The sequence below is a fragment of the Phoenix dactylifera genome, chromosome 16, assembly GCF_051530095.1.
Source record: "Phoenix dactylifera cultivar Ajwa chromosome 16, Ajwa_hap1_PhDact_Kaust_v1.1, whole genome shotgun sequence".
Lineage (NCBI taxonomy): Eukaryota > Viridiplantae > Streptophyta > Magnoliopsida > Arecales > Arecaceae > Phoenix > Phoenix dactylifera.
Genome location: NC_143205.1, coordinates 12,316,780 through 12,330,679, shown reverse-complemented (window position 1 = coordinate 12,330,679; position 13,900 = coordinate 12,316,780). Strand labels below are relative to the sequence as shown.

General features: G+C 35.2%; 1 protein-coding gene across 2 annotated transcripts in view; it reads right to left on the bottom strand.

Moving 5' to 3' along the window:
• Window positions 1-395: 395 nt before the first annotated feature.
• Window positions 396-13,900, bottom strand: part of ARK3 (armadillo repeat kinesin 3) — a 37,398-nt gene continuing 23,893 nt past the window's right edge. For both annotated transcript variants that reach the window (XM_008793044.6, XM_039114784.3), the window contains exons 11-19: window positions 12,853-12,987; window positions 12,621-12,752; window positions 12,012-12,150; window positions 11,830-11,922; window positions 9,931-10,056; window positions 9,649-9,774; window positions 6,122-6,265; window positions 1,119-1,247; window positions 396-1,037 (exon numbers count right to left, since the gene is read on the bottom strand). In XM_008793044.6, coding sequence (XP_008791266.4) covers window positions 877-1,037; window positions 1,119-1,247; window positions 6,122-6,265; window positions 9,649-9,774; window positions 9,931-10,056; window positions 11,830-11,922; window positions 12,012-12,150; window positions 12,621-12,752; window positions 12,853-12,987 — 1,185 coding nt within the window. In that variant the 3' untranslated portion in view covers window positions 396-876. The remainder of the gene's footprint in view (window positions 1,038-1,118; window positions 1,248-6,121; window positions 6,266-9,648; window positions 9,775-9,930; window positions 10,057-11,829; window positions 11,923-12,011; window positions 12,151-12,620; window positions 12,753-12,852; window positions 12,988-13,900) is intronic.

Here is a 13,900-nt window from a genome sequence, read left to right as displayed (position 1 = left end):
AAAATTCTTTCCGCATCAAAAATTCTCTGATGGAAGAAAGGCTCAATGAAGTCTGCTACATGGGTGAGGTCCCCCCACGTAGCAGACTTCATTTAAATAAATAAATAATAACCTCTAAAATGATGATTAAGGAGACCACAAGCATGCATGAGTAGGACTGTAGGATTTGTTTAAATATCATCAACTATCTTAATGTTTATATGCAAGCCAAGAAATTGCACCAGATGCTGTTGAACTTGCAACCGAACATGAAAAAAATCATCTTGGGACTACATCAAACAGTACTGAATAAAGTGTCCAAGCTAGGATATGTTTTTTCTCATCTGCCCATATAGGGCTATTTTGTATTAGACAAGTTTGACCTACGAAATAAAGATGATAGATATACACATGCATTCAAGTAAAAAATCTTAAGTAACCTGCAATCCTTCACCATTTGATATGGGATGATACAAATATGGTTGGAAATCTCAATAGGTTAAAACCTCTAGCGAGTTACTGTTAATGTAAGTCACAACCATCTTATTTACCTTTTAAATCATATACACACTCGTACAATAGCTAGGTAGGTAGGCGTGGGTTTGGCTGGTATATGAACAAAAAAGAATTGACGACAGGGATTCTTGACCTCCCCCTGAATTCAGGGTTCGCAAACCCAAGAGCACTGCCTTCTAGATAGAAACCGAAGATTCTTTAAATTATCACAAGTTCAATACTGGAACTTGATTCGAATTCACTTCATTTGCCCAGACGATGCCAAGCGAAAAGCCTCCTTCGTACTTTCTACCCCTCATTCCTTGCAGAAGATGCAACTCAAAAATTTATCTGCTACTTCTCAATTTACATTCAATGCATGAGGCTCAACATCAACATATCTCAATATTCTATGCGTAATCTTCTCAACTCTGATTGGAAAGTAGGGCTGGAAGTCAGAATTCGGTGTGCCAATGTCCTAATATCTTCTCGAGAACAATCACGTGAAATGCGAACCAGCTCCCACAAGGCTCCCTCACTAATCATATCCTTTGCATTTACTTCTGCAAACAAGAATTAAAAATATCAGGTCACAGGCACAAGTTTTTACCAGTTGCCGGTTCAGAAGATAAAAGCTAACTTACCATGTTGTGCCAAGTGGCATAATGCAAGCTCAATGTGTCTTCTAATTGGTGCAGCTTCGTTGTTGGCATTTTTTACAATCCATGGAAGTGCTCCATCTTCAATTAAGAGAGACTTTCCTCCTTTATTTCCTGTGGTGATCATTTATGTATCAACACTCATAAGCAATTTTTTTGCATTAAGATGTCCATGCTATTAATTAAGAAAAAGTAGCAATAAGAAATGGCATCCTCATAGGAAACTTGCTTGACACGTACATAAACTTTTGTATTTATTACAAAGTGACATAGGCAAAAGGATTAAAGAACCCAATGAATTCTTGCAAATTGGCCACTGCAGTAATACTCTTCATCTCATTCTGTTTGTGGATTCCATGGGAAAATCTGAAAGATGTGTCAGTTTCTAAATCATTCTCAATAATTTATGAGAAAAACAGGTTTTAACAAACGATATACATTTAGAAAAAAATGTTGCAGAAAATAGCTCGGGCCATGTGCTTTTTATTAGGTTGAGAGCGACCCCTTCTTTTTTGGGGGTTCTCCATTTGTTTTATTTCATGAGTTCCTCTGTCACGTTTCCTATTAATAAAACACAGTTATTCTTATATGAATCAAGGGTGAGAATTTTATATGGAGAGGTTGATGCCTAACCAGTCACATTCTAATGAGGTTTCAAAAATTCCAACTTGAAGGTGGATGTGTTGTTTTGGCAACTGTAGTAAACCCTGCAAAATAAAATGGAGTTGGATTTGAAAGACTTGTAATTCCAGATAGGAATGGTGGAAATAGGGAAAGGAATATCCAAAGGCCTCAGTAAAGCAATGGAGAGTGGAAAGAAGCACTGCTTTCTGGTGAACATGCAGAGCAAACTGAGGAAAAAATAAATAAATGGTGAAAACTGCAGACAATAAGCTGTCCTCAGGATACAAAAGTTAGGGTTCTTAACCCAAACAAAATCAAGTATTTAAGGTGTCAAGAACCTTCTAATGGTGACACACGGAAAAATCTGTCTGTTCATCCGATAAGCCATAGAATTATTTTAAGAAAGTTACAAAAATAGTTTATAGGGTGATAATGAATTTTCTTAATTAACACATGCTGGAAGTGAGTAATTTGGCATAATACACAAATTCACTGTTTTTATGAGGCAAAGTGTTGTAGGTCTTGGCATGCAAGTGAGAGAGCATTTGCTCACAAGGGGAAAGACTTGAAATTATAAACTACTGGGATGGTTAAGGGTGGACAACAGATAAGGTGGACTAAGTAGATCCATTATCTGTCCCTACCTTGGTTTTATCTCTTACTAAGAGTAAACTTACATTCTAGTTGAGGCCAATTTAATTCAGCTCGTAAAGGATAATGTTACCAGGACTTGGCAAGCATGGCAAGCTTTCAGGTGACCTGAAAGTGTCTGACACCTTTTCTCTTTCTTTTCATGAAAATTATCCCAAGTGTGACACTGTAACCTTTAAAAAGAGCCAATGCAACTGTATGTTATGTATATACACATAAACACATATACACCTATACACACATACAGTAAAATTAGAATACTTACCATCAATTATATCTGGCTTAAAATATTATCAATGCAAGATTAATGGCAGCCCTTTCAAAAGGAAAAACCACTCCATTGATTATGATCCATAACATTAAGTTTGCCTAAAAAACAAAGGTCATTGTGTTTCAAAGGTCTCTTATCATGCATCCAGCAGACAAAAAATGGATGGATTCAATACAATTAATGAACTAAACTACATTATAGGCCATACAGATCCAGCATTCAAACCACTTATCTGATCTACCCATATTCATAACACAGAAACCCAAATTCAATTTATTTGCATGCTTCTAAGCTATAAATGAAATTGGAAAACATGGTGTAACAATCCTGACTGGCAATTCATATCTCCATGATACGTGGGTAAGAGACCTCCAAAAACATGATTATTTTAGTTTTTAAGCAGTTTAGGCATTGTAAACCATGAGCATCACAGATTTTCATTTTGAAAGGTCTACCACTGATTTAGCATTGACAATTATTGGGACCAATTACCATCAATAGTATTCTAATTCTCTGTCAATAGAAAATATTCTCTATATATAGAGACACATATCATACATATACATATAGAACAAGGTTATAATATATCGACAAATATATTACCATGATATCATTATATGGGGGCATTTATAATAGAGTTTGTGAAGGTAGGGCTTTGCACCAGCTGCCAAATTTGATGAATGGAGATGCAAAAAGAAAATGTAACCTGCTGAATGTGTTCTACAATTTCTAAAATACCTTCAAACAGAAAATCATACATTCTAGAGACTTCTGGCCTATGCATCAAGTAGTCCAAAAATCAACACATTATATTGTTCCACTATAGCTGTTAATTTGAGATGATTCGATGCACTGTAGACCATGTTGATCACATTCAATGGTTTAGCTTTTTACTTTGCAACTTCAGTCATGGAATTTGGCAGTCGCTGCAAATTCCTTCCTACATAGCCTGTCTATTATAACCATGTGTGTTTGTCTATGTATGTATGCGTGTATCTATGTTGTATGTATTATATACACCCCTCCCCCCTTCTCCATATTATTTGACAAGTTAATAATACATGAAGTTGCATTTCATGTAAAATATTAGATTTACAAGAGAGGAAGAAAATGTATGACACTTCACTAACCTTTTCTCTAAAGTCTGTTTAAGAGGATATTCCAAAAATGCTAAGCCAAGTGTCAACAAATCTAGCTTCAATGAGAGTTCCCACCATTTTTTAAGGTGCCAAGTACCATGATGTATCATTTGGCATTCAATCAGAATGTAATGTAGGTACTCCAAAATTCCTAAAACTTGATGTGTTAGACCGGATGAAGATAGAAAATTGACACTAGTGACTCCATGAAAAAGTTTGAATTATGAGAAATGACATTAAGAATTCTTTCAGAGTATCAAAAGCACCAATATCAAGGCAGCCTTGTAGGCTTTTGACAATAAAGGTTCTGACAGCCACACCACTCTCGCAATCCTCTAAAAGTAACCATAGTCAATGTTTTAAAATCTGGACCAGACTGGATGGTTGAACCATCAACTAGCCAGGCTTGGTCCGGATGCACCTAGAGAAATTGATTATGCTAAAAACAGCATATTTCTTTAAACCTATTGAGAACCGTGGTTAAACTGGCAACTTGTTTGAAGCACTTTGAGTTCAGATGAACCAGCCAGTTTTTGAGATGTAGGGAATCACTGTATCTTGATGCAGAATAGGATTAGAGCCAGTTCCACTCGCTCGATTCCTCTCTTCCTCCAAGCACAAGCTCTCCCTCTATGGGGAAGGTGATGAACAACCAGTGGAAGTGGCTGATGTACAAACAACAATGCCCTTCCCACCATGTTTCCTCTACCCTCTCTCTCTCTCTCTCTCTCTCTCTCTCTCTCTCTCTCTCTCTTCCCCTCCCTCTCTACCTCCACTTTCAAATCGAGGCTTTTACCCCTGAAACTCCTTGACTGCTGAAGGTTGATGGTAGGTCGGCAGCAACACCACACTCCTCAGAGTCTCTCTCTCTCTCTCTCTATCTATCTCTATCTATCTATCTATCTCTATTGCAAAAGCCCAATGGTAGGTCGGCTGCAAAAGCCCAACGAAGACCGCCCCATCTCTTTGTCCCCCCTCTCACTAAATGAGGCCACAAGACCCAATGCCAAGATGACGAATCCATGTGAATGCGACATCGGCCTCTGCTATATTTGCTGTTGGTAGTGATTAATATAGTTTAATTTTTCCTCCACTAATTTTTGTATATGATGATGACTAATAAATTTTAATTTTTCATGCTAATACTTGTATTTAATGGTGATTAATAGATTTTAAATTCTTCCTCCACTAATCTTTGAATCCCATGATGATTAATAAATTATAATTTGTCCTCCAATCTTTGCATCTATTGATGTTTGATAAATTTTAATTTCCCCACTTATCTTTGTAATTGATGGTGAGTAATAACTTTTTTATTTTGCAATTTTCATGTATATTTTTATAATTTATAATTTATTTTTAGATATAAATAATTAGTAATTAACATATTCATTATGTCATCAGTTATGTCATGGTTCGATTCCAGTTGGCCCAACGATTGAACCGATAACCCATGACCCTATCCCTTTTTCAATTTGATAAGTAGTATGGATTTTAAAACAATGTGCATATTCCCCATTTCCTGACTTCTCTAGAGTTTATAATTTGAGTCCCAAGATGATAATTAAGTGGATTTGGGATGAAAGTGAGCATCAATATGACACTGATTTCACGGAGCTTTCTCTTTCAGATACAATTAAGAGAAAGTTGAGAGCAACTAAGGTGCAGAGAATTGTTTTTTGATGAGAAAGTGAGGGAGGTGTAGGAAACTGTAAAGTATGGAAATTTCCTTTAACAATTATTATAAATCTTAAATATTTTTTTAAAAACAAACTCTGTTATTAAATATAAATATTTTGGGCAAAATCTTCTAAAATAACATTGCCACTTATCCTTTTCTAAGGACTACAATTTCCCTGCCCTGGCTCTTAACTTTTCTCCAATTTTTCAGCTCACATTGCGACAATGTACTTGATCCATGCATCAAAGGACACAAGTTATAGACCTATGGATACGTCCATGTTTACCATTATACATTGAGATAGCAATTAAATAATACATGAAGATAGATCTCATAAAAGAGATAATATCGATCATTGGATTGGAAAGGAAAGAAATTTAAGCAACCTCACAAGTAAAGATGTTATATGGATAATCAATTTATAGAACACTAATAATTGCAAAAAATAAAGTTTAAACCCCAAAAAAAAGTGTTGTATATGGATGACTAAATACTAATACCACATGAATACAGGCTTCCTAATAATAACTCCCGAGTAGAAAATAAACATGAAAGATTGTATCAAGAAATAAAATTCCACCATTCAAATGGTAAGAACATCAGTCAAAACAGAAGCCTTTACCTTGTGTAGAAGCTCTAGACTCGCACTTTGCAAAGTTTGCTATGCCACGTGCAACTTGAGCAAGAACATCAGAGTGCCCACATCTAACCATTCCTAGCAATGCTTTAATGCCACCTTCTGCTCTCAGCCTTGTTTGTAGTTTATCTGTTGAAAATAATAGAAAGAATAGCTGTGATACCACAGACAACTTTACAAGATAATTTTCTTTCTCACATATGGCTGCATCTTCACACAATATATGCATATTCCAGCTTCAAAGTATTCATTAGTAGCAGCCAACAGTACCAAAATATTTCATACCATAAAACAGAGCACCAACCAGGATGCATAGCCTAAATAATGTAATATCAGATGATCCTATAAACCAAACAGCCAATGTAACTGCTAAGGCAAGAAAATCTAACTAGCATTTTGGATTATAACTAATCCAAATGACAGTCGTACTGGAGAGTTTTGCAATTCTACTTCATATAGGGCATACTATATCATGTCAACACCATGGCAATATCAGAAAGTCTTCAGACATGCCCAGGTTTGATCTAACTTTGCTCATCTTTGATAATCTGAGGTTGTTCTATACATCTCCTGCAAGGCTTTTAGCACCAGAAGTGCAGAAGTGATGGTTGGCAGGAAGTATCCCAGAAGGATTCCTTTTGAAACCAGATGTAGTTCTGTAGTCATGGGATTATCATGATCATATTAGACAAGTCAGCAATATATTGGGAATACGTCACCAGTATGCCTAAAATCTTTCTAGATTATGCAACAGCTAATATTCTCTTCTTTATACATTTAGGATCCATAAATATTCTGTTTCAAAACTATAACATTTTACTTATTAGGCTTTGGTTCAACTTGAACATTCAACATGTTTTGTTGGGTTTATTCCCAAGTATTTTGTCTTTCATGGACCTGCACAAATCTGTGGTCACTTTTGAGCTAAAAGGAAATGTCTAGTACAACAGGTGGACTGCCATGAAGGAATATTCAGCTGCCAATTGTAGAGTGGTTCACCCTTATAGGATCATGAAAAGGAGAAGGCACACAATCTGACTAAACAACCATGGAACTCCTCTTCCATATTGTCTTTCAATTTTCTTCCACTTCCTTGCACTTTCGTATCTCAATTTCTTTCCTTTCAACTTTTTTAATATTATATTCAACTCCAAAACAAGAGATATTATGGTCCTAGTCTAACATACAACCTGCATGCATACACCTATCCTCAGGCATCATATTCTGGGGAGTACAATTTTCCACAAACCTACCCTCCTTACGGAGGCTAAGTTCTGACGTCACAGTATGTTGTCACAATCTATTTCCCCATCTAGGGATGGCCAGGGCAATATCACACTGACTATCAAGACAGCTATCTGGGATAGGATCAGCCATATTATCAGCAAGAAGGGTGGTGGCAACATCCGGGAATGCATCGAATCCACTGGCTTGACTACAAACATGACCCAGATATCTACGAGGCCCATAGTGTCTATACAGGACTTAAAGTGAGTAGGCATTATCTACTTGCTTTATGAAAGTGTTTATGAATTGAAATGTTCAAGTTAAATCCTGTTACATTCTAATTTATGAATTTCTTCGATATTGGGTCATGTTTATTTTAATTTATTGTTATTTTCTTTTTTTATTAATCATGGTATCATTATCATAACACGTTGATGTCAAAAAAAGAAAAACTCTAGGACCATAAAAAAATTATTAAAATAGGAGGAAAAAAAAGACATTCAAAACATATAAAAAGAAAGGAATGAACCCAAAAAAAACTAGTCTACCAACTCTGGCCAGCATGGTGTAGCATATAATGTGTCAGTGCTGGACCATGTCAGTGCACCCAGTACCTGACCAGCACGAGTGCTGAAACCAATATTTAAAACTTTAATCTTGACAAATGTGTTAGAAAATCAAATAAAAGAACCTCAAATAAAATCAATTACATAGCAAAGTGAAAATAAAGAAGGATAATTACTAACATCGCATTTCTTATCACAAGCATGTCAGGCAAAATGGATGCTAGCATCGCTGTGGCAGAGCTACTAGATATTGGAAACCATAATCAAATAACCATACTTCATCTAATTGGTCTCAAAGTAACTAAGATTTCTTTTCCATTTGCTTCTATAAACAAAGTAATAAAGCCGATGCAAAAATATTGTCAAATGTTCCCTCACAACTCTACCCATGCTCACTATGATTTTAGTCCCTATTTTATCCTGCAAGACAGTCTGGAGTCTTCTTCTCTTGATTGGTCTTACTCAATTTTCATCACAAAACACCGTGTCATTTAGATAAGACACCATCACATTAACCACTATTGACATAACTTTTATCTTTATGGAAATAGATGCCAGTGGAATATTGGGCAGGTTACAAAGCACAACTCAAAACCAAGATGGTTCCAAGAGAAGGGCCCTGTGAAACCTCTATATAGCTAGGCAGTTGGTAGTGAGATCTTATTTTGCAAAGAGTCTAAAAGAAGGATACAGTGTCAACTTTTGAAATGTGGAGTCATATACTTCAATTTTTTCCATACAACTCTACTATGTTTCTTTAGACCTTCCTCACCTCAATGTTAAACCATCCACACCAGATGAAGATCACCTCCTAACTGTGCTTCTTGTATCTTCATTTCACATGCAATTTAGTCATACTTTATCATCTTACTATCCATCAACATAACCAATAACTTTCATGAGTTTAACAGATCCTGTCATCATTCCCATCTCTACAGAATTCATAAAGACTTCATTTACCACTTGAATCTAGAAATGGAGCATTACCGCATCACCACTTAAGTTGTGGCAACATTGCAAAATTGTGCCCAAATATTCCAAAATTACATACATATCGGAACTTCGTGACAGTTCTAAGGAAGTGTCCTTCGCCAGATGCTCTTTGCAGCCCACATTAAGTTGGTTATTTTAAATAAGCCATCAAATCTGCAATATACTTGATTACCTTATGAAAGAAACATTCATATCTCTTCTAAGTGCTCTTAGCGACAGCACCAAATATTTACAATAAAGTAGTAAAACATAAACAAGAAAATATTAAGATACCTTATCAAGAAATGTATCTCTTTGATTTGAAAATCCACAGAGTACCGGTCTTGGAGAGAGAAAGAAAATGACTTGAGACAGTCAAAGAAGTGGCAAGAATACATGATGCGGCAGTAAGAACTCTTTACCAAAGGCCCAAGAAAAGTCAAAGACTTGGTTTATAATATGTGTTTCTGTCTTTAGTACAAGTAATATAAGTTTCCTTCTGTCCAATGATGTACTTTAAAACCTCTGGAAGAGACTTCAACTTCACCACTTTTATTCTATTAAAATGTTTAATTACTTCTACGAACTAGAAAGAATATCTTTTTTTGCTCCAGAAATTTGTAAATTATTTTTTTACATGATGCTCAAAACTTATTTTTTTAGCAACTTAGCAAAACTAAATGCAATCAGATTAAAGCAGAGCATCGACAATCTGACAATGGTAACAACAAGTGTCAGAGGATTTACCATTTCCGCATAAATTGGCTACAGCTCCTGCAACCATTCTAAGAGTCTGGGGGTCCTCAGCATCAGCTGCAGTCATTGATAACAAACTAATGCCACCTTGAGCCATGATAAGCTCCTGATTGGTTTCTGCAAGGGTTGAAATTTGAGAGGCCAAATAATAGATTAACAAGTAACCAAAAATGGCTAAACAGAACATTTTACCAGCATTGTGTCAACACCATGTAATAAGATCTAGCATCAAGAGCAATAAGTACCGTCATGTTACCAAGCATGTTTATTTACCATTCATTGCAAGATTAGCAATTGCTCCAGCTGCTACTCTATGTACTGTTTCATCCTCTGAGCTTCTCAAGAGCATCAGTAATGACGTAAGACCACCAGCTTCTACAATCTTCTCCTGATTTGCTTCTGAATATAACATAACATTCGATCTTACTCAAGACAAGGAAAAGGTATAAAGAAATTGATGGAGCCAACAGAGTAATATACATAAGATCCTCTAGCAAATAAAATGAAAAGAGAAATTAAAACAATGCAATGCTAGACAGATTATTACACAAAAACAAAAAAAAAAACAGTAATCAAGATGCTATAGGAGTTCTCAGAGAACAAGGAACAATCCAAAAGCATAAGCATGCATACAAGGAGTACAACACATTAATATAAATGGCATGCCTAGGTGGCCTTTCACAGACCTTTCTAACCAAGTCATTTTTAAGGGTCACTGTGCATTACTGATGCAAGCTTTTTCCAGCCCTATCTGCCAACTCTTGAGCAAGTTATATCTAAGTACTCGATATGCTTTAAATTACTATTAACATAACAATCAAGCCTCGCCCCACATATTTTTTCTTCACAGTGCACGTAAATCATAGACTTTTCAATTCATCAGCATGGCATATTTGATTGCCACTTTTAAAGATGAGAATGGAATGGCAACGGCTAATGCAACCACTGCACAAATTTCCACAGCTGACACATTATAACTGGTTCTAAGTGAATCTATGGTAGGCTATCGTGAATTAAGAAATTCAAAAATGTTTAATGCAGAAAAGGAACCTATAAATCACATTGTAACAAAAGTAACCAGGATGAGTTGGTACTCAATGAAATATTAATCTCTTAATGGAACGAGAAACTTAGCATTATCTTAAATAAATTAGAGTTGCACATTGCTATGATGCAGTCTTTCATACTAAAGAATTAAAAGAAAATTGATGCTGGTGCTGCAAATTGAGGATCCTAGAACAGATGCAGATTCTCAAAAATTTTCCATACTTTTGGATATTGTTATGCAGATAAAAGGATCTTTTTGAGAATCCATTATTTGATCAAAACAGATAAAGATGATCGTGTACTTATCACAAGTTGTGAGAAATTAGCATATACTAAAGTTGGATATCTAGCACCTACAGTGAAGGCCAGAACCTAGACTAAAACCACCACCTCGAGTTTGTGCTATAATATTGCAAAAACAAAAAAACACATAAATGTTTTTTAACATAAAGAGATTCACAGGGTTAGTGAAAAAAAATGTCTTTTATAGGAAAAAGGGACTGACTAGAGATTGGGTAAAAAGGACTAATATGCAATCTCATTAACCAATTCAGCATACAGATACAGAGGACAGAAGTCATCCACCTAGATGTGGTTGTTTGAATTATACTTCTTTTTTCTGAAATTTAGTGCATCTTTAATATCTTAAGAAAGCTTTTCTTTTACAATTAAAGTTATATACAATTCACACAACCTTGAAAATTTCTAGCACATTTCCGATTTCTTAACTTTTTTAACTCTTGATATCTTAATTTTTCTTTCCAACATCTCTAAAACATGAAAGTTGAAAACAAAACAAATGACAAGTCCATAAATAAAATAACTATCTAGGCCCACCACAAGATATAAAGTAGTATTTAGTGCTTCTCAACTTTAAACTCTGAACCTACCGAACAGGCAAACAATACGTAAATATTGGTATAACTATATCCATTGGGTACTGCTCCACTGGACTGAAACTTGATTATGAGAAATCTATATTACAGCTACGAATTTGATATGTTGCATCATGGTAGGGTGACCAATTAAAACCGGCATTATAAAACAAGTCATAATACAAAGTCAAATAATCAAATAACACAAGAAATTTTAAAATCAATGTTAATATATTAGATCTTAAGTCACCTTCAGCTGCTAGGTTCGCTACCACCTTTACTGCATGAATACGGATATCAGCATCTTCTGATTCAAGCAATGACAATATTTTTTGCAACCCCACTGCCATATTGAAGTATCCATTTAAATAAAATTAATAAGAATTGCATGCTAAACTTTATTGTCTTAACAATATTGGTTTATCACAGTACCTTGTTCAAAGAGTTTAGCGATTGATGCCTTAGGTCCATTTCCTGAGTCTCTAATCTGTGAATGCCTAGCTTGAGACATAAGGGAATCTAATCCTGTTAAGATTTTCCCAGACCCACCTCTGTCAAGACTCCTCCTTGTCTGATGCAAGAACATTAAAGAATTAAATAACTATAGCCATAACAACTGGATACTAAGTAAGCAGACAGGTGAAACTGTAATCGTTAATCATAAAATCATTTAAGATCAAAATTGCTAATCATGCACATCCCAGTCACAAAAAAATCAGGTACGAGTTGACTAATAATGCTTTAGTAAGAGAACGTAAGTATTTGGTCAAACCAGAAAATGTCTGAAAAATAGTATTCATTCAATTTAAGGTGCATCCTTCTATATGTAAGGACAAATCTGTTTTTATTAAACGGTGTGCATAATGTAATATAGCATCAGTTAAGAGATGAAACTGCCTCAATGCATCATAGAGTCTAGATAAAATCATGAGGGGCATTTACATCATTGCTCAAGTAATGACTTAGTGGTGCTGCCTGAAGAATTAAATTTTTGAACCCTGTACATAAGAAATGTATGCTTGCCCAATCCTCAGTGTATACCTCATCAGCTTCAACACTCAACTGCAACAGCTGACCCTTTAATATTGTTATTTCTTCTTCAAGCTTCTGCTTCTGATTAGCTTCATTGTCTAGCATCTTGCGGAGCTTTATAATCTCAGCACTTGCTGCTCCCTGACAAAGGGAAATCGCACATAGAACATGTTATCAAAATAATCAAATCTAAATGTCTCAATGATAGCAAACATAATCAATTACTGCAGAACAACCATACTTCCAAATTTTTCCAGTGCAACACTTGGCTCTTAAGGTCATTAACCTCCTCTTCAGTAGATTCTTGTAAGAGCTTTTCATTCTGGAGTAACTGCCTAACCCCAGTAATTTCATCCGAGTAAGATGCAGTTGCTCCCTACAGACCAGAAAATGGTTATGGCAACTTCCAGAGATTATCTAGATCAGAATTAATACCTGACAAGATCAAACATTATTTGTTTAGCTATTTGTGAATGAATTCACTGCCTACCAAATTAAGTGGGTATAAGTTAATTCAAACACATATTATAATTGTCATATGTAATTCTTAGTTTTGATTCCTTTGCTAGGAATAAAGTTTTTTAGAGATACATGACAATGAAGTAAACTGACAGTAAACTTTCGCTTAAATGTTGATATAGTTATTTTGTACCCAACATGAATGCTGACATGATACGTTTATCCATTCATTTGTTATGTCAAAAGAAAGTTATAATTAATCAAAAAATAAGAAAAGCTCAAGAGGTAATTTGTCACGCCCCAGATCTGGAGCATGATTTGTCGCGCCCTAAATCTGGAGCATGACTTGATCGTGCCACCGAAGGGTAAACCCACGATAACACGAAGCCAAACGTTTCATTGAAAATTTCAAATGCATCTCAAAGAAAATATAATAAATAAAAATTTAATTTCATTATTCATTAAATGCAACGAATATTGGTTCGGAGCATTTACATCAAACATAAATACCAACCCATAATCCTCAATATTTAGAAGATTACTAAGCTACAAATTCATAAGCAAACTAAAGAACTAAAGTTCTGCTATATAATTTGCCAAGCTTGCTAGCACGAATTCCAAGCCTGGACCATCTTTCGTCCTTACTAACCCTATTCGCCTAGAGAGAAATAAAAATGGACATATATGAGAAACACAGCTCAGTAGATAGAGCTTTCATTACCTTATCGGATCAAGCATAAGTTTTTCCATATCAATGCATCATTTAAAAAACATAACAGTTATTGCCAACATAAAGTTATAAAGCCAATCATGCATGCCTAAATCAACCA